Source organism: Anomalospiza imberbis, chromosome 5 (genome assembly GCF_031753505.1).
Source record: "Anomalospiza imberbis isolate Cuckoo-Finch-1a 21T00152 chromosome 5, ASM3175350v1, whole genome shotgun sequence".
NCBI classification, from domain to species: Eukaryota; Metazoa; Chordata; class Aves; order Passeriformes; family Viduidae; genus Anomalospiza; species Anomalospiza imberbis.
The window spans coordinates 54674801-54696587 of record NC_089685.1 but is presented as its reverse complement, the minus strand read 5'-3'; the positions used below and the strand labels follow the sequence as shown (position 1 = coordinate 54696587).

Here is a 21787-nt window from a genome sequence, read left to right as displayed (position 1 = left end):
AAGGGGCCTTCCTCTCTTGGACTCAGTGAGATGTCTGTAGATCTCTCACATGGAAAAAGAAAGTTGGGAGGCGTTTCCATATTGAAATTCAGAAGTTCTCCTTTTGAATTCTGTGTCAGGGTGCAGGTGGGCTACTGATCCTTTATCTGGGACAAAAATCCCTCTCCATCACTGGCTTACGGAAACTGTGCATCACGTTCTGATGTGTGATCCACAGCAAACCTTTTCAGTCACTTTGTGCCTGAAGTGAGTCTGCAGAAAGGAGGAGAGGAGGAGAAGACAGCTCCACTGAGTGCTGGACTGTGATTCACTGTCACATGAGCCAATTTGGTTTTGGGGGTTGTGTGTCACAGTGACACACTGCTCATGTAGCTCTTTAGTACTTAGTTCAGCTTTCCAGGTTTCCTAACGGTACTCATGTGACTGCCTTCTCAACGTCATCTCATTAAGAATATTCGAATGAGTTATGTACACAGTGTGAGTCCCCTTGTCTGCAAAATAGGGAAAGTATTGACAAAAGCTGGTATTCCTTTGGTTGTGTTCCAAGTGCTTGGAGGTGGAAAAAAAGTAAGTGCCATCTATTTATTGTGAGATGTTTGTGAAAACTTTCAATTATTAGAGTGAGGAAGTCATATGAGCCAATAATTTTGATTTGGGGTAACATAGTTTCATAGAACTAGTCTGCTGTGCAAGGACTAAAGGCATGCTGTGTTTAATCTGTGTAGTTATTCTGGATATACTATTTGATGGCAACTTCTTATCTTAGTAGTATGACTTTTATGACACATTAATGAGAGTGTTTTATTTAACTAGTTGTTCTCTGTGCCTCTTTATCTGCCTTTTAGAGAAAATGAATAAAAAGAAACTTATTTTTAAATTAACTTTTCTTTAAAGTTCATAGGCATGTTGTGGTGCCAAGGAAGACATAGCTGCACCTTTTGTTGATGAGTGTGCAGCTAATACTTGCATTGTACAATTTACATGTTTCTGCTTTTAGAGAAAGCAAAGTTGGGCGTAGAACACTTGTGAAACCAGGGTAATAGGTTAATGAGATATTCCCCTTCTAGCAGTTTAATCTCTTCCAAATCCCCTTATCTGCTAGCTAGTCAAATAGATATGGGACAATTAATATATTTTTTTTTTAAAAAGGAGGCATTAAATACGCATTTCAAAAATGGGCAGTGGCGACTTCTTTATACCTGTTCAAATGTTGCTACTTCTGGAAGTGAAATAGGATTCCCAGTTTCCTTCATGTTTGTAAAATTTCTTCTTTCCCAGTGGTAGCAGGGCTGCAGTGACTCTCCTTGTCTGGCTCCTGCTTTTCCTTGTGTGATTCCTTCTCTTCTCTTTGCTTGCAGTGGTCAGTAACAATTTATGTAGCTGCTTATCTAAAATAATTGCTTCCTTTGCTGCCATTTGTCTTATAGTTTTCTAACCTACTCTATTGTTTGTGTCAATATTGAAACCTATATTGCTGACCCAATCTGAATTTAAAATCTGGCATGTACTTGTATGACAGGCATTATCAGTTGTTTTCCTGGGTTGGGGAGAGTAGACCGAGCTGAAGAAAGGCTGGCAAAGCCCTCAGTCACCAGCAGATGGACAACCCAGACTCCTGGGGAAAGTGATTTGTTCCAAATGTGGGAAACTGAGCAGAAAATGTATCTTCTCAACAAAGGCTTTTGTGGAGCAGTAAGGTGTTCTGTTATAAAGGCACTTCATGTGCAAGCCCAAGCAACAGGGGCAAGCTTTGAACTCCTGGAGGTGAACTTTCAAAATACAAATATAACTTATGCATTGGAGTTTTCTTGGTCAGATTATGAAACTCAGCTAATGCTATTTTTTATTTTAATGGTATACTGATGACCCAGGTGAATAAAATTTGTATGTGTCTTTAAGGAGCCTGGGATCACTTGCTAGGAGTATCAGGGATGAGGAAATGCAACTTCCTAGCTCAGCAGTTCCCAGCTCAACAGAAAGAAAACTGGTAAATCTTGGCCAAGGTGCTAAAAATGTGTTCCATTTAGGTTTCAAATCCATATGTGTGGAGCTTGCATCTGCTCATCTCAAGACGAATAAGGCACTAAAATGTTGAAATAACTGGAGCACAGTTGTTTTTTCGCTGGTTTTGGCAATATCCCTCTGCCGTACAACATCTGTAATAGAAAGGAAACAATTAGCTGCCCAGAGGGCAGTCGCCTCAGTGACAAACAGATTCTCATGGATTGTTTTGCAAGTGTGTTCCCTGTAACCCTTGGTGCTCACCCGTCCAAGCAGCTCTGCAGTGTTGTGAGCGTGGGGATTGTGAGCTGCTGGAGATGGAAGGGGCTGCAGGGAGCTGTGGTTTGGACCAGTGCAGAGGTTGAAAATTACCTCAGCTGGCCGCTATATTCTGATTCCTATTATCAGAATTGACAGGATTTAAATCCCAGGTTTTTTCTCCTGCTGAGATGAATGTGTGCCAGCTGGAGATCACATGGTGTGGGAGCTCTGAACAATAAAAGAAAGTTACTTGGCGTAGCTTCCCTTTCCAGTTAATCCTTTTGCTTTTTGAAACTGAGTATTTCCTCGGTTAATAATTCACTCTAATATCTTTGTATTGTGCCCTGGAGCACAATATGTAGTTTATGTAATTAAAAAAAATTGATTTTAAATTATTCTAATCAATTTTTATCAATGCCAAATAAACAAATGTTTTCATAACAATTCTTTAATGTAGATTCTTTTGGTCAGTGGTATCCTGTGTGTCCTGTATACTTAATTCTAGGCATAAATTCAAAGACATTAGGAAATGCAGAAGATTATTTGAAATGAGCACCATGCAATATAAAGGGAGAAAAAAGCACCAAACTGAAAAATGTACTAGCTTGTCCTTAACGTTGATGCTGCTTTAATTTCAAACAGCAACACAATGAATAATGACAAAACTTTCATAGTGGCTGAGGTATTAGACAAAATAACTTACAGTAGTCCCTCCTTCTCCTCCTCCTCCTCCTTCTTTCTCCAGCAGTTTGCACGTTACATAAGCTGATTTCTTTGTTTTCCCCCTTTCCTCGTGAACAGACTTCACTCTTTTCTCCAAGCAGACTGATTTGTGTTGCTTACGCCTCTCCTCTCAGCACAGCCTTGCTCTCTGAGAGGAGGAGCATCGTGTGACTGAGACCCAGCATGTGAACTGTGAGCACAAACCAAGCATCTGGAGAGAAGTCCTTTCTGGCAACTTGTAGGGCTGGTAAATGGGATAAATGTGAGCCTCTCGTAGCGTTATTACCATTGCAAAATCGGTTCCTCGTGCAGTGGTACTGGATTACATTTGCAAACAATGTCTTCTGAACCAGGTAAGGCTGACTGGGATGCTTCTGGCAAACTTTAATCTTTTCAAGACTTGGGGTGTGTTTGTGTCCAGAGACACCAAGAGTTAAACTTTCTAGTCTGGGGTAAATAAACCGGTGAACATCAGCTGCCTTGTGATGTAATACAGCTGGAATGCTCTGGTGGCTTTTTCCTCCTATTTGCAGTAAATGAACTTGAAGTCTCCTGAACTGACTGCCTGATACAACTGCCACACCAATAACCCCGCTGCTTTTGCCTTGTTTTGCTGTTGCTTTCACCAGCTCGGGACTTTGTTAAAAGCAAATCAGTTTTCTGATGTTTGCAAGTGGTTTCAGTTCCTGGCTCGTTTGCCAGATTCACTGAGCTCTGTTCATAGCTATAGGGTTTCTGTAGGACATATCTATGAGAAAGCATTGCCTCTGAGATTTAGATCCTGCATAAGATTTATATCCTTGTTTTAGGAAGTAGGTGTACACTTGTCACTTATACCCAGCTTTTCACATATAATGTTGCAATAATCCATTTAACTGATGCTTATGCTACACTTAATGTACAGAATTGGCTTCTAGAATAATAAAAAAACCCCTTTTTTTGCACCATCCAGTGAAAGGTTTGAATTTTTCCATTTATACTTGTAAATGCGTTTTAAAGAATACCATTGAAAATACTGCTTTACTTCTGAGTGCATTTTTCAGTTCTGAGAAAAATTGAGCTTGGGATAAGTTCAGTCAAAAGGCATACCAAACCCTAACACTTAACATAAAATAGCAAATATTCTTAGTTAGGTTTTTCACAGAGAGATGGATGAAGCTGATCTATGGAAGGTTTGGGTTTAGCATGGCAGTTTCCCTCTCTGGAAAGCCCTCTGAGGCTAAAGAGAGGGAAGGAAGTTAGTGGCAGAGTGAGTTTGAGATTTGCTAGAGAAGCTTGCAGTAGATCTATGTAAATAGTTCTACCCAGTTCTCCTGGTTTCAGTTCCTGTGGGCATCTGCTTTTTTTTGGGGGGGGGTACGAAGAATACTTGTTGTAAAAAAATTCTATTGTCTCCTTATCTGTTTTATGAGCAAGCCGAAAACTGCCCGTTTCCCTCTAGCATTTAATAATCAACAAAAAGGATGGGAATCACACCTTTCCTCCCACTCCTTAAATACCATTTTGCTGTATCCTGAGAAGAATTTACATGTGGATGTAGGAAACTTTCCTTCTCTGATCGTTCTCTGATCTGTCTCTTAAGAGCTGTTTTCAATGTGTATCCTTTTCCTGTAAATGTGACGGGAGCCCTTACTGGATCTTTCAGGAAGGATAATGTGGTGTCATAACCACTATTTCCTCTTTCCCTTTGGCTTACTTTCAGTCTGCAAAGGCCTAGGCCTACAGAATTCTTACATGTAACAGTGCCAGTCTGACGGTCAAATGAAGTGGTGAAGCTGTAATATTTGGTTTTTTGTTTTTTTTTTTGTTTTTTTTTTTTTTTTTTTGAGATTAACTATGTGATGCACAAATACATTTGCACATGCTTTAAGGTGACATAAATTGTACTATCAGGTGTAGGAGACCTATGGATATAGACAGTGCACAGAGAAAGAGTGACAGCAAATAATTCCAGACTGTGTGGGTTTTAAATCAAGTGGACAGATATCCCTGGATTCCCCTAAACAGTGCCAGAGAAGCAGCAAGTCTCTTGCTGAAGCATTGGCTGCCTCCAGTCTGAACCATGAAGAAATCCTTCCGGTGCTGACTGCTGGGGCTGGATGAGAGGGCAAAAGGAGGGACAGTACCTACAGGAAGTATAAATTCACATAGCAGTTCATTCATTATTATCACCATGGGCAGGTTGGGCAGTTGAGTGTCTGTAGGTACCTGGGCAAAGCAGTTTTTGCAAGCACTAAAGGCCACAACAAATATGTACAATGTACTTTTCCCAGAGCGTTGATGTTTTTGAAGACTCAAACTTCATAGATTTATATTCTTTTAGTAGTAGCATTCACTATAAGGGAAAAAACTGATTTCAAGCAATGCCTTTTCAAAGGGTCATTGATACCATGACTCAGAAGTCAACAGGGAGCTGACACTGGAGTCAGTTTTTTTCATTAGTGCCACCATTATGCTTTTCTTTGTGCCTTTTCTTTGAGTCTTATGTTAGTCTTTCACGTGCTGTATAAACAGAAAATGTCTGTTGGTTTACACCAATGCTTGTAAACCCAGTGTATTTGTTGAGTCATTACTAAAAATTCAAAATATTTATGTAATTCTCCTCTATCTCTCCCCTTCTGCCCTGGGTTTATAATTATTATAAAACAAAGGATTAAATTTCTTTAGTGTTAAGAGTTTGGAACTTTAGTGCCTGTGTATTTCTTACAGTTTGACAGGCAATGCTTGACATTGAGAAGGACAGGTAATTAGGAAACACAATCTTTCCTTTCCATTGCCATAAGATATTTAATACATTATGATAGCTCTTGCTTGCCTGTGAAAAAACCCCTGCAGTCATGACCCATTGCTATAAAAAATAAAACAAAAAGAAGGAAAAGCAACAGCTGGTTTACGTCATGTGAGGTGGAGAGGGCTTGGAGTATTGCCAAACCTTGTATTAGAAAAGAAATTAAATGCTTAACCTTAAACAAATGTTATTTTTACGAGTAATTTCGTAGAGTTTATTTGCTCTCTGTTTTGGAAAACTTTTTTCCCCATCTTGCAAACCATCCACTTTTTTTGGTGACTATTACAATGCTCTTTCTTCTGATGCCAAGAGCTGAGGCTCTAAGGAGAGCACTAAATATTGCATAGGAGTCAGCAACATTCTGTTGGGCTGCAATTTTGCAAGCAGCTCAAGTGATCCAGTGGGCAGCTGCTGCCAGGAGGCTGCCAGGTCCCTTCCTGCAGTTTTTGGGCTCACCCACGAGCCAGCTGAGCTTGATGCCCCTGTACAAAGCTCTGGTGGTAAAAGCCGTGTCCACTCGCCCGGGAGCTGTGCGTGGTTACACTGACCTGGAGAAAAACCCAGTGAGCCCTAGGGTGGGTAAGAAATGAGCAGTGGGAATTACAGGGATGTGGAGGGATGGATGGAAAGGATGGAACTTCTCATCTTGGTGGAGACTGTCTCGCTCTGGGCTAGCTGCAGTTTGGGTGGGAACAGCCTTTTTTTGGTCTGTCCTGGGGCCTTCAAATATTTGCGCTTTGAAACGTTTGCAAAGTAAAAGGTTACGCATCCTTGAGGTGTTTTGGACAAAACTCCAGCCATTTCAAAATTAATTCTCTTCTTGAAATCTAGTTGGACTTAATGTATTTTTTACATTGCGTTACTTTTTTTTTTTTAATAGCATTTTCTATCCATTTGCACACTCAACTATAAATATTCATAGGAATATTAAGCTTTTTGGAGCAGTATGATAAATTTTCAAGTTTGCATAGAAACAAGATATTTGAATTCTCCAGCTTTTTATAAGTTTTAAGAAATTACATTCAAAAATCATCATACAGTTGCTATTTTTCTTATATTTTTTTAACATTTAAATTTTAAATGGAGGTCTAGAAAAGAGAGGAGAGAGAACTAAACAATAGAATACTTTTGATTTTTAATCTCTCAGCCAGTTCAGAGCATGAAGTGTAAAGCTGTTTCAATCTGCATAATGTTCAAGAGGCAAATGCATTCATGTGCAGGTCTGTTAACCTGGTGTGAATTCCGTGGACAATAAAAAGAGTGGTCATCTCTGGCAATTAAGGGCTAAGGGATTTTTTTATCCCATTTGGATTCCAGGCAACTTGTATTTGGCTTCCTTACATAAGGATGATTATGAGCCAGTTGGTTTATGTGAAATGGTGATTGGTTTCTTGTTCCTTACGGAAAGGAGGCGATGTAAAAGCTGGCATAATTGTGGTAGGCTTTCAAGAGACTGGACAAGGAAGGTCCTTCGTGAATGATTACACAGGAAGGCTCTAAATGCACTTAAACGAGGCTTTTTGTGGCTATTCTTCACTTTTTTTTCCTCAACCAGGTCAAAAGCAGGAAGCACTTGAATTCTTGTGAGGTGTCCAGCTTTGGGTTCTTTATATTGCTGGTTTGGTGCAGTGAGCATTCCCAGGGAGCTGCTTGTTTCGAAGCTGATGCTTGTTAATGACTTGGCAGGGAGGCTGAAGCTCCTGGGGAGCCTGAGAGAGCCGGGCTTGGGGGAGGAAGGCAGAGGCCATGGAGCAGCCGTGGTGCCGCACAGCTGCACCGCTGGGGCCGCTCCAAAGGGGCAGCAGGGTTTCTCTCCATCCCCGCCTTCCTCTTTATCATAAAGTTCATGAGTTTGCATTTACTTGTAACCTTTCATGTAACAGGAAGCAGTGCCTGGTAGCCTGTTGTAATGCTATTGTGCAGTTAATACCCTGCTGCCTGTTCTATAATTAGAGCATATTTCAAGCCATCCGTTTTTAGATAATGTTTATTTTTATTATTTTTTTCCCTTTCTGTCCCTAATGTTTTCTCCAACCACACTGAGATATGATTCAATAAAATCAGTATTACCTAGTGGCTACTTGCTTCTGGAAAGGGAATCTTGTCTTCCTTTCCCTATCAATAAGTTTGCATCTTTGCCCAAGCTCCAGTGCATCTAAGGTGAATGAATGCATGGAACTGGCTGCCTTATTTTTTGGGCAGGGTTACATTTTTGATGGTTTAACTTTCCCACACCACATCCTGAGGCTAGATGGGTGCCAACACTGGTGCACAGAAAGTGGTGGGAGCAGGCAGCCGGGACGAGGGAGGGGAATGGGTGGAACAACTTGTGTCCGTGACAGCTGGCTGCTGGATGAGCTCTGGGCTGTCAGATGCTGGCAGGATGCGTGGACTGCCTCAGCAGCTGGATCAGGGAAATAGTTGCCATCTATCAGTGATAATTTTATTGACTCGTGTTGAGTAATTGACTTCTTTCTGGATCTTTGGCTGTTCTGCATTTTGGATATACTATATTATGTATTTATTTGTTTAAATTACTTGAATGTGCCCATATTTTACAACTTCTGCGCAGATCTTCTGAAATAATACATCAGTTACAGTTTCAACCTTCTGTAATAAGATACTTTATTTTTTCCCCTTTGGGTGTGTGGGGGCTTTTTGCTTTAGGTTGTTTAGCATCCTGTTTCTAAAAATACTTTCTTTTAGTGCTTTTATCTACAGAATAGCTGATTTCATGTCTCAAAGCATATGGATAGTTTCCAAAATAGCTCTGAGTTGAGATGAAATAACTTCTCAGATAACTGGGCAGAGAACAAGATTGAAGTGTCAGTGACATGTTAGAGAAGTTCAGAAGCAATGAATACTGTGCAAAATGATGAAACTTGTAGTTAGCTCAAATTTCTCTAAGCACACTGTTATTTTATAATGGCTTATGAATTATAGAAGGGGAGGTCTTTCTGTCATTGTCTGAGTAATCCCTGCACTTGCCTGGTAAGTATATGCTAATGAATTCTCTTGAATTATTCCAGTGATTTGTATGAGATAGTCAGCTGCATTTCCCCTTCAGTTGATCCCAGTATTGCAGGTGCTTTCCTTAATATGAAGTTAAATTGGGCTGCCCAACATGGTGTCATACTGTTTATCTGATATATGATAAAAGAAAGAAGAAAATAAATCATCCTAAAACTCCACAAATAAAGTGAAAAAGCCACCAGGCTCAGTGCAACAACCCTTTCCCAGTCAAGTGATTCTTCTGTGATCAGTAAATCTGTTTTTACAAATGGGGTGTCTTGTTTAGTAAATAGGAGCTTGGGGCACTTAGTAAATGATGATTGCCATCTGTGCAGAATATGCTGGTGACAATTGTAAACCTAGTGAAAATTTTCATTGTTGCATAAAATAATAGTTGAGGGGACATTGCTCACCTCATGCAGCTCTGTGGAGAAAACTAAAATGAAAAAATAATTCTGGGAAAATGTGGAGGGGGTGTACCTTGTCAATCTTTTCTTGTGGTAGGGTTCATAAACAAAATTACTATTAATGCAGTAGGAACTCAAGAAAGCTACACAAAACTTGCTCCAGCCCTTCCTTCATCAAACATGAAGGAAGCTGTAAAGAGAGCATGGGACAGAGAGGAAGTGCCCCTCAGATACAGAACTCACCAGTGCTCCCATTACCATGATGGGGGAAGAGGTTGACAGATGTAGTCAGGATGCTGCTGCAACTTTGTGAAATGCAGCGATGTGAGAGGCAGCTTTCGAGCTGAAAGTTGCCATTGTGAGTTATGGCATTGGCAAAAGGCAGTGCTGGCAAGGAGGGAAGAATTACCTGAAGTTACCTGGTGCAGAATTGAGACAGTAACAGCAGGGCAGTTGACTTGGGCTACAGGGTCAACTTGCCCTGCCTATTCCTGGAGAAGCTGATGCTTCTCATTATACCCATTTTCTTTCTTGTTTTGTGGCTTTGGATCCTGTGGTTCTTAGCTACATCAAGTTCATAGTACATGGCTGTAGGGTCAGGAGCTGTATTCACATGTAAGTCTTGTAGTTGTAATAGAAGCAAAGAAAAAATATTGTCCAAATCTGCTGAAAGGTTTTGACATTATTTCATGAAACACAAACCATGAAAAGTCTCTACAAGTAAAAGAATACTATTGCATATTTTCTCTCTAGACTTTGTGCTTGATAATATGTGTTCAAATACAAAAGTGAAAACAAGGCTTTGAGGGAACATACTGTAATAGAGGAACTAAGTATGTGGAAGAGCAGTAATTTATTCCTGTGAACAGAACTGCTCGCACTCAGAACTCTCCCTTCAGTCATGTGTTTCTGGAGATGTGGTTTGAACATGTCTCTTCTCTGTGTATTTAAGAAACCCCCATTATTCATTAAATAGCTGATGAGCTATTCCACCATCAGCAAAACCATCGTCACAGTGTGTACAAGTGTAGGTGCGTAATAAAAACCTCAGTGAAGAAATAGTGTGGTTTGGCAGAGGACCTCAGTCATAAACTTCTACTTTCAAACTACAATCATTTGAAGTTCTGTGTAATGCTTTTTGTCTTCTTGGAAGAGCATCAGCTGTGCATGTTATATTATTGTGCTAATCTGACATGGAAACAAATGTTGAAAGATAATCCCATTAATTGTTGACTCATTTTACTAAGAGTCACAGCAGATGTGCAGGTTTGCCTGCAAGAAAATGATTATCAGAGCCAAAAGAACAAAGATTGCAGCCAGACAGGACAACAGAGTGAAGCACACTGAGACTGCCTCCTGTAGCCAGCATTGGCAGGACATTTGTAGTGACTGTGGAATTCACTATTCAGTTCCTTGCTTTGTGTGATTCACTGTATGCTGAGACTGAGATCAGGGGATTACTGATAAATCATAATTAGTTAATATTTTGGTGCTTCTTGTTAAAGCTTGGACTTTATAATCTTGAATTTGTTGCCTTAAATACGTATCCTACTTAAAAGTGGTGGCATCCATAGCAACTCCATCTTTTTAGTAGAAATTACTGAAAGCTCTCTTTCAGTCTAGAAATAAAAGTTACCATCAGAAAAATGCATGATTTCTTCCAACCAAAACAATTGTAATACTTGGCAAGACATGGGAAAAACAGCAGGGAATGCTCCAATCTCCTAAATACCTGCAAATCAAACCAATGCAGTAATGTCTCACCTTAGACCAAGCAGATATGGGAACATTTGGTATTGGGTTCTGTCACTGATGGTCTGCATAACCCACCTCAGTTTATTAAAAATGAGACTATTTCAGAAGTAGTTTTTTTCTTTTAAAATAATTTGGGTGTTGTACACAGTTAAACTTGCTGAAGTTTCTTTCAGTTTTCCTTCTGTGTTGCTGCTCTGTGTTTGTTGCCAGTGGTTCACACACTGTCATGCATACCACAATCTGGAAACCTTTGCTCTCTGTTACTAAGTAAGGTACCATATCTACCAAGAAGTTAAATATTTTCTGGTTCTTGACAAGTATCATATAGCAAGTGTTTGATCTGACAGTTTGAAATTCAGTAAGGTTTCCTGTTTAACTTCACCATCACATATTATGAGTGCATTCACAGGGGTCATTAAACTGAAAGTGCAGTATTTATATACTTTTTGCAATCTACAATTTATATCTACCATAGTCACTTGAAGATTTATTTACTCCATGCATAAAATGCTATGAAAGGCAGGTAGTACTGGTTTTATTCATGTTTGTATGCAGTGAGAAATAATAGTTTTGTATGGTTTATATCTTTTTTACTCCCTGAAAATGTTCTACCTTCTTCTGTTAAGCCTAGAATATTTTTGCCTGCGTCTGGGGAATAGCTCTGCAAGAAAAAAACTCTGTTTTTGCATTTTGTCAGCATAGGTATCTGAACTAATCCTTTAAAAGAACCTGATCTGTCCCCTATACTTCGCCAAGATTCCATTTTTCAAAGATAATTCTAAACAGTCTGTTATTTGCTATTTATTTTTCTGGCCAGCACCTTCTTGCAGAAAGAAAACTAATTTATTTGGTGAGACAGCCCTCCTGACTTCAGCAAAAGCTATTTTTTTCTCTTTTTGCAGTGTTTGGTTGTCAGCTATTTACAGTATTTCAGCAGTGGCTCACCACAGTAAAGGCTGGCCCGATGTTTAACCTTTATAGCTCATCTGCACAGAGCAGAATATCAGTGTGGAGTTTCTGCACTATTCTGCAGCTGAAAACATTCACAATTCTATCACCACTGCACTGGGAGAGGTGAGGATGTATCAGAGCACCACCATGTAATTAACTTGGAATGATAGCTTTTAACAGAAATTGGAGGAAGAAAGATTATATTTTTTTTTCCATGAGAGAAATGTTAACTTCCAGACTTCCTACTCTCCTCCTTCGCACTCCTAATTCTCAGATAATTTGAGCTTAGTCCAGTTGTTATTGACATTGGGTATGCTTCAGCAGTATAAGCCTCTCAGGAACATGCCAGCTCCCCTCATACAAAGGATAAATCTGTGAAGGGGAAGTACCAGGTTACTTGAGACTTAGGTTTGAGGGCAGGTTTGGACACAACTGTGTGCAAAATCTATGACCTCACGTACTGGATGTCTGGCTCAGCCTCAACATGTGGTGTTGTAACCAAGAAGGTGCTTTCTGCCTCCTTGTTCGTGATCAGGAAACTGCTGCTCACTCTGGCTCTGCCCTTGCTACAGCTCCTGTAGTGTTTGGTGAGTAGGTGGGTGGGTTGGAGTGGTCTCTGGTAGCGTCAGTGTCACTTAGCACTCCTCTGAGCTGGTCAGGAGAATGTCTGGTGTGGTTTCTGTGCCTGAGCCAGTGCCTTGGCAGGGTCTATGCTGAACACCCACTTCTGTCCAGGGCTGGCAGGAAGCGTGAGGCTTTGCATTGGTGTTACATGAAAAGACCCAGCAGCAGAACAGCAAGACCACAGCCATTGGGGTAGGAGCTCTTGGGACTTAACACATGGGGCATCCATAACTATGTAATTTAAAAGAAGTAATTTTGATCCTTTAATTTTGCCTCTTGTCAGAAGAGACTAAAATTTCCCCCATACGTTTTGTTTACATCCAGAAACACAGCATTTCTTTCATTCAGAGTGCATGAACAGGAGCGGGGTCACAGTGGCAGTAAAAATGAGACAGTGCTGAAGCAGTAGAGAAGCACTATGTGCTCGTAAGTGGGAATGAAAAGAAATACAACAGAAGAGTTAATGGTGTTGAGATGGGCTTACAGAACTGCTGATGGAGGACATATCAATACTAAGACATGAGTGTAATCTTCGTGATATAAATAAGCCATTTTTTAATCTTACTGGCACTTCAAGCTGGCTGATTTTTTGTCTAAATGCTCATGAATCCAAGTTATTTCTAATTAAAACACCCTGAAAAAAACATATAATGCATCACCTAGCTTCAAACATACTTGCAGATGTGTGTTAGCAGGCATTCTAGCCTCTCATTTTCTTGCAGATGATAAGCAAAGTAATGAAGTGCTTATCAAATTTGCACTGCTTATTTCCTTTTTTCTATTACTTATTATTACCTTTTTCTCCCTTACACCTCTTAAATCTTTCCCCACCTTTCTCTCCTCTTCAGTGTAGGTAATTATTCCTGATTATAAGAGGGGGATATTAATCATGTACCAGTCAACACAGCAAGTGGCTGGTAGCATTTTGTTGCTCATGGCATTTCTGACTTCAGGTAAAATTCCTTATAATTTTTATTATAATAATTTTTTATAATTCATAGGAGTAGTAGAAGTGTACAAGTAAGTGTTTCTTTAATCAGGTTAGAAATAATCATGATGGGGTTCTACTTCAGCCCAGTAAAAGGTGCAGGTTTTTGCAGCACGTCTGCATTTTTGCATGTCTAATGGGATTTTGCGTTGTATTTACAGGACAACAACTGTATTTTGAAAAGGTAGACTGTGTTACTGCTTATTTAGACCTCAAGAATTGAGCAGCCCTACTAAAATGCATGCTGCTGATTGTGGAGCAAGTATTTGGGCTGAACATTGCATGTATTGGGCTTTTGTTATAACAAAATGTATTATTATATTACAATACAGTTGAATACAATACACTAGATACAGGAATTTTCACCACAAGTTTGTGTTTCTGCCACAATATTATTGTCTACGTCACCTGGAAGGTGCTATTGTTCACTGCCTAGAAACTAGGGCTCATATTTCCATGGATGTTAAGGGATTCACTTTGCCCAGAGAATTTGACTACTCAGTTTTGTATAGAAATATGCTGTGGCTAGATTTCTGTTACCTTTTACCATTCCAGCTTTGCATGGCTTGAGGATGTGACATGATTAACAAAATCACTAGTTTGAAATATGGGTTAAATGTCTGCAGCATGTCCATCTCGAGCAAACATGGCTGTCAGAGAGGAAGGAGAATTTGTTTAATGGCTTGTAACGATAACAAATTTCAAGTCACTCTCTTTCCCCACACCCCCATGTGCTGAGTTGTTGGTGTGAATCCAGAGCACATCTTGAATCAGAACACCTCTTGGAGCTTTTGTTTCCTGTAAGCAGTTGCAAAAATCCCATTCTAGAGAAGCACTATTTTCTGTTGCTTGTGTTACCGTTCTGTCTTACAGTGGATGAGCTTTACAAAATGGCTTTTACCCACTGAATGCAACTAATATTTGCCAGTCTAGTGGGGACCATGTGATGCTGACAACAAAATTGATTCTTAAGGCCACCCAATATTTTTGCATTAAAGATTTGTTTTCAGCTGTTGCTGGTTTTGCTGGACTTTGTATTAGGGCTGTGTGTGTGCATGTGTAAACCAAGTAGAATGAAAGTCTGAACAGCTGCTTGAGAAACTGGGGTTGTGTTGAAATGATCTCGTCAGGCAGGTCTAAGGAAGGGCTGCTGCTGCTGAAAGGAGCTGTCCTGTCCCCTTCCAGCCATATTCCCAGCTGTTCCCTTGTGCAAGCAGCAGTGCTGGGGCAGCTGTGAGGTCAAACCCATCCAAAATACACTCCAGCTTCCACCTACCACATTTCTGCTGCTCATCCCACAGTGCCGTGCAACAAGGGCTGGTGCTGGCCCAGGGGAAGGAGTAGCCAGAAGCAGAAGCTGGAGCAGAAGGTGACAAGGAGGGGGGGATGGTGGCTGGCCACAGAGCAGCTCTATTCTCAGCAGCAGCTCTGCATTTGGCTGGGCATGATGTGATCGTGAGCGATAACCTTCAACAGGTGTGAATGCCTTGATAAAGCTGTGTGTGCAAAAGAAGTTCCTATTCTGGCTACAGCAGAACTTGATTTTCTTAGCAAATCCTTTTAATAAATAAGATACCATTTTGATGGAGATTTTTAGCCTTGGCCTGAGGAGTTGACACAGCAATGCCCCTTACTGAGCTGCACTCTGGGAGCTGTGGATTTTGCAGCATGTTGGCTGACAAATCTGCAAACCAATTAGTTTTCAGAAAAGTTTAAGCCTTCACACTTTGACCCTCACTGCAAACTTATAAGTGATCTGAATATAGATTTTATAAACTGTGTGCAATTGCCTTCCAAGTTTGTGCAACCTACAGATCCCACAGGAGTTACTCCTCTTAAATTTGTTTCTGAATTTAGAATTGCCCATTTGGAGTGCAAACCGCTACATTTGTAGCAGTATTTGTATAGGATTCTGTAGGAAAGGGAAATCCAGCCTGTCAACTCTTAGGTGGAGACAAGAAAAACTTGCTGGTCCACCTCCCTGTACCATCAGCTTGGTCTTTCTAAGAGCTTTCACTACCCCCACCCCCAGGAGAGACAGATATGGCACTTAAAGTACCTTGTTGGGCTTTGAGGAATGCTGTGGGACAGAGATCTCACTGCAGTAGTACAACAAACTTTTTGTGGATGGGAGTGACACCAAAGGAAACAGAGTCAAGCAATCTCTGCCTGCGATCAAAGGCATCTGAGACACTTCTGTAGAGTGGGGGCCTTGTTAGATTATCCTCATCACTCTGGAACAGCCACCTTTATGCTCCTGGGAGAACTCTTGCTACTTGGATGTGCTCCTGGGAGAACTCTTGCTACAAGAGGGAAGGATGCTGTGCTGCTGCTGTGGATGTTATGCATGTGTTATCACCGTGTACTGGGGCTTTGGTAGCACGGATTGTTGATCTCACCGTGGACCTCTACAGGAATCTGTGTTGGTAGAGGCAGCCTCTGGGTCTAAGGCTGCCTCAGTGTTCAACAGGAAAAATAAGCTTCCAGGAAATAAAGAATAAATACTTGGAAGTATTGTTGGAATCCAGAAAATGCTGTAGAATCATTAAGCAGCACAGAGCAATAGTCGTAGCATCTGTTTCCATTGCTTGTTCTAAGAGCAGGCTTGGCTGTAGCTAGGGGTGGGTGGACTTTGCAGTGGGAGAGGGAGTTGGATCAGACCAGAGGGTCCAAACTTTGCAGACCAGTTGTTGTTCAGAAGATATAGGAAACCTTATGAAACAGTTGAGTGGATTTTGGATTTGCTTTTTATGGAACCATGTAAAGAAAAATCCAGCAAAGGCAAGCAAATGGAAAGGGTGCCAAAAAACAGTAAATAGAGGTGTAGAAACTCTACCCTAATATTTTTAATGAAAATAATTATGGCAACACCACAGTAAACAATAAATGGGCCTTCCTCCTTTTCCTCGCTCCTCCCACAAAAATGTTGTGGAGTTTTTTTTGATTCAGAGGTAAATTAATATTGACCTAAGTGACTTCTTAAAGTCCTTCATACTATTCTTTCAGGTTTTTGATTGTGTTTAGAGAATCAATTGCTTTTAAGCCCCAAAACTAGAGAGCATGGTTTTGGCTTCTGTAATCACATTCTACTAAGTGCTTTTATTACAGTTTCCATTGTTTGCATATGTTTTACCTTATATTTTCTTTCACATTTCTTATCAATAACAGCATATTGATCATATGAACGAGAATAGATTCCATTCTGCTCAGAAAGAGTCAGCTGGCTTTGTGCTGTGCTCGTTTTTCCCCCCAATACTTATAATAGGGCCCTTTCCTACAGAAAAAGTGCAATTAATTTAGCTGACTGTTGGATCCTTCCATCAGTAGTTAAATAAATGTTCTGAATATATAGCATTTTGTACACGCTTTAAATACAGAAATAGAATAGGTGAACAAATTGCTGGTTCTGTTGAACCAGTTAGTCCAGTTCTGTTGAACAAGCAACAATTCAAATGGGAAAAATATCTGTTGGATATTCTCATGTTCCTATAGAAAAGCTTAGGCTAGTCATGGTGGAAGAATATTCTTCATATCCAACCCTTCAAGGTTTAAACAACATAACAAATTTCAGTGAAATGCAAAGAGTGTTTTTAGGATGAGACACTCTTAAATATTTTAATATTCTCTGTAGAGAATTGTTAGTGCTTTAATAAATGTTCTTGTAGCCACTCTACCCTATACTTAATCCTGTTTCTTAATTTTGTGTGTATTTATTTTCCAGGTAGCAGCATCTGTCCAAAGCCCTTAATACTGTCTAGAGTTTGTGCAGCGGGTGCCACAGCCAGGCTTGTGGAGCAGAATGTACGCTATGAAGCGGCTCAGGGAATAAATGGAAGTGTGCCACTCAAACAGTCCCCACGTTCAGCTGCAAGTCCAAAGCCACAAGGTAAGTACGCTCAAATATTTTTGTTAGGGAAGTCGTTCTCTCAGACTTCTGAGAGCAACAGAGCACCTTGAGAGAATTGTATTTGAAAGAGAGAAAACCATGGGGCATAACCTTGCTACTGAAATACAAATGTTCTCTAAATGCCTTGTGATTCTGTAATTTCTGGCTTTTTTTAAAAAAAGTATTGCTGTATTTGAGCTGGGAGGTTTGGACACTATTTTGAAACTGGAGTGTTTGACAATCTGGCTTCAAGGCAAGGGTAGTGGGAAGATATTCAGGGTCTTTGGAGTTCTAGCAGAAACTGAGAGGATCCTTCCTGTAGGAGTATGTGGAAGGATGGGAACTTCATGTTTGTGCACCAAGAGCTGACAGTAATGTACGCAGACTAGAATTAGATCTTCTTTCTCTCTCTTTGTGTCCATAAATATCTTTACTCTTAAAAGTGAAATAGATCAACCTCTGTGTGTGTGTATATATACATACTTTATATATAAAATATATATAAAGTATATATAAAATAATTATTTATATTGACTCAAGCCATCTTTTTATGTGGTCTTCTCAGTAATATTGTTGATTCTGCTGTGGCTGATCACAGCTAAGAGTCACTACATTCCAGAAATTTTGAATTCAAATCAAATCTGGACTGATACCTTTTAGAGGTGACATGTAATAGGAACTTTGATTATTTTAAAAGTTAAAAAAAGGAATGAGTTTAGAAGACATAAATCACAATGCTGCTCAGTGCATTGAATTCTGAGACACTGTGCTGATAAGACAGAAATGAGAATTACTTATGGAAAACTAGATGTGGAGGGCTGACCCCGGCTGAGTGCCACCAAAAGCTGTTCTATCACTCCCCTCTTCAAACGGACAGGGGAGAGAAAATATAACAAAAGGCTCCTGAGTTGACACAAGGACAGGGGGAGATCACAAACTGATTACTATCATGGGAAAAATGTTGAATTTATTATTAACCAAAATCTGAACAGGATAATGGTAAGTAAAACAAATCTTAAAAACATTTGCCCCCCACCCCAACTTCATTCCCAGGCTCTGTGTCCTTTCCCCAGTGTCAGAGGGATATGGGAATGGGGTGGGGGGGATTATGGTCAGCTCAGCACAGGTTGTTTCTGCCACTGCTCAGGCAGAGGAGTCCTTCCCCTGCTCCAGCTCAGGGTGCCTCCCACAGGAGACAGTTCTCCATGAGCTTCTCCAGTGTGTGTCTTTCTGTGTGCTACAGTTCTTCATGAGCTGCTCCAGCATGAGTGGAGGGTGCAGTCCTCAGGCACAGCCTGCTCCAGCATGGGTCCCCACAGGGTCACAAACCCAGCCAGCAAACCTGCTCCAGAGTGGACTTCTCTCTCTCTAGGTCTGCAGGTCCTGCCTGGAGCCTGCTCCAGTGTGGGCTTCCCATGGGATCACAGCTTCCTCTCAGGCATCCACATGCTCCACCACGGGTCTCCTCCATGGGCTGCAGGTGGATCTCTGCAACCCCATGGTCCTCCATGGGCTGCAGAGGCACAGCTGCCTCACCCTGGGCTGCACCTTGGGCTGTGGGGGAATCCCAGCTCCAGCACCTGGAGCACCTCCTGCCCCTCCTTCTGCACTGACCATGGTGTCTGCAGAGCGGTTCCTCTCACATATTGTCCCTCCTCTCTTCTTCATGTCTGTACAATAACTTGTTTTCCCCTCTTAAATGTATTATCATAGAGGTGTTACTCCCTTCCCTGATGGCTCAGCCCTGGCCAGTGGTGGGTCCATCCTGGAGCCGGCTGGTATTGGCTCTGTTGGACGTGGAGGAAGCTTCTGGCAGCTTCTCACAGAAGCCACTCCTGTAGTCCCCCCAGCTACCAAAACCTGGTCACACAAACACAGTAGTAGAGCCCATCTAAATCAAGTACAGAAACTAGAATCACACAGAGTCATCATGTAGTGGAGTCAAAAATACCTGTATCACTCAAGGGGAAAATGCACCTTGAAGAATTTTGCATCAGTCCTGAGTTCATCTTAGAGTTAAGGGTGGGAAGAAATTTTTGAGGTGTCAAGAAAGTTTTGTTTACTTCAGGAGAATGAGAGCAAAACAAAGCTGTATTTTTTGGTGTAATTTGTTTTTACAGAATATTTGCCAGTATTGTTAACTAAACTAAGATGTTTTTGCCAGTCATGTGTAAACAGTACTTATTTGAGGAGCCTTTCTGCACCATTTCCTAGGTCTCTGGAATGAATTCTCTACAGCAAAGAGAACATGTATTCTTCCTAAGAAAAATATTTTAGAAGTCATTAATGGATAAATAGAAATGTGCTATCAATAAAAAGATTTTAGGCCTTTCAAAAACAAAGCCAACACACTTATTATAAAATTTTAGCTATTAGATAAATTAGGAGTTGTATATTATTGGACCCCATTCATTCAAATTACACAGCTGTTGTTGCTCTTTCCAAGCCATGTTTCCTTTTGTTTGTCAATATTGCGTACTCCAAAATGTGCCACAGCCAGGAATAGTGTGGTAGTCTAAGAAAATGCAGCTGTGTGGATGAAATTCAATAATACTGTTGTAAATAGTATTTTGTGTCTCCTTTGTTCATGGGTCGCTCTCCATTTATTAATATTAAATATGTGCATCAGATGGAAGTTTTATAGTATATCTTTTGTTTGGCTTTTTATTGAATTGAAACAAAAGTAGCCACAATTAATGAGAGAGGCATTTGGGAGACTAAATGTTCTAAGCAAACTAGGCTGCTCTGGTTTATTGGTTTAAAAGTGGCCACTATTTTTTAAAAGAGTTTTCATGTGGAGGTACAGAAATGTTTTTGGTCTATAGCAGCAGGAAACATTTTTCCATATGATGGAAACCAATCAATCAATCAGTCATGCAAATACTAAGTGGCCTTTCATAGTGAAAGGAAGCAAGAGGCCAGACCTGAATTGTAATGCCAATGTATTTGGTTGTTGAGGAACTAATTGCAAAATGACCTTCATCTAACCTACCAAAATAATTAAAATGAGAGATATAAACATGACTTTGAGGTTGTGTTGCAAGTGTGGTACAGCCATTTTCAGTAAAAATTTGCTTTATTAAGGGAAATAGAGCTTTAACATTGAGGGAAAATGTTAAAAATCTTGCACTTTGAGTGAACCCTCTACTTTTGTCTATACTCGGTCTCTGAGAAGTAGTTTAAGTATTTGGAAACAGTTCACTCAGGGTAGCTAGGTCAAGTGAATAAATTTCTACATGCAATCCAATATAAAATTCTTCATTTTCATTTTTTCCCCCTGGCATTTCAAGGAGTAAAAAAACCTGTCTGATAGACTGTGAGTAATAGCAGAGTTTTTGTTCTCCAATAATTCCTTCCATCAATTTTTGTTCCCCAATAATTCCCTCCATCAACAATTCAGCAATTCATGTGTCAGATTTCTGTCTGGAGGAGCGCTTGATTCAGGAAAATCATTGGAACAAAGTTGAAACAAAGCCTGAAACGGGCTGAAAGACGATGGGGGAGTTTAGCAAAGGGATCGGGGCCATGGAGCAAAGCAGTCACAGTCTGTGTGTCTGTACCAGCTGTGAGATGTGGTGCTTTGCCTTTGCACCAGTGCAGTGCATTCCCTGATAATGGAATAAAGTGGACTAATCCAGACTGGAGGCAGTCAGTGGAAATAACAAAATATGCTACCCCATATGAATCCACAAGAGAGGAAGCAAATTGTTAAATAATTTGAAATTTACCCTTACCTACAAATATGTGGGTGGTGATCTGAACCTTGCAATAGCAGAGTTCATATAGAGTGACATGAAAACATTGGCCTTTTTTCCCCCTAGTTTCTTCTATTTCTTGCTCTTTGATTCTCTTGCATCAGTTCTTTTATGATGTCAAATTGCTAAATACTGGGCACTGAAACTGCTGTCTGTACCAGGCAGTTTTATTGTAGAATGCAAAATGTGTGGAAATGCCAACACTTCTTCAAAGCAGTGAAGTGTCTTGTCAGTTCAAGACTGTGCATCAGTTGCTCATTTAAATTTTTCTAATGAGAGCCTAGGAGTACTTATGAATCTCCTGCTGAGGCTGAAGAGGCATTTTTGTTTGGGTTGGAGGTGAATTTCCACTCCAAGAGATGGCTTGGTTTGTGCTACTGTGAAATGATAAGGATGCAAGAGATTCAACATTTAAACTTTGGCAGTCAATTTTAGCTGCCTATCTGCTGTGTAGCATGAATCCGCTCTTCCTTTCTCAGTTATTATGTAATCTGTGGTTAAAAGTTTTCAGTGGCCTGGGCTTAAAAAACTGAGAGACCTCTTAAAGGTCTGAAATAGAGACTGTACTTCCCTGGCAAATGAAACTTGTACAGTTAAAGGTGAATTGAACTAAAACTGACAGCTGTTCCTAGGTAA

General features: G+C 40.4%; 1 protein-coding gene across 8 annotated transcripts in view; it reads left to right on the top strand.

Annotated features, from left to right (window-relative positions):
- Positions 1 to 21787, top strand: part of FGD4 (FYVE, RhoGEF and PH domain containing 4) — a 98350-nt gene that overhangs the window by 44730 nt on the left and 31833 nt on the right. For 5 of the 8 annotated variants that reach the window (XM_068190857.1, XM_068190859.1, XM_068190862.1 and 2 more), the window contains exon 2: positions 17232 to 17396. In XM_068190857.1, coding sequence (XP_068046958.1) covers positions 17232 to 17396 — 165 coding nt within the window. Of the gene's footprint in view, positions 1 to 464; positions 568 to 3066; positions 3339 to 12464; positions 12486 to 17231; positions 17397 to 21787 lie in introns of those variants that run through there. The other 3 variants (XM_068190864.1, XM_068190860.1, XM_068190858.1) reach the window with 3 other exon arrangements.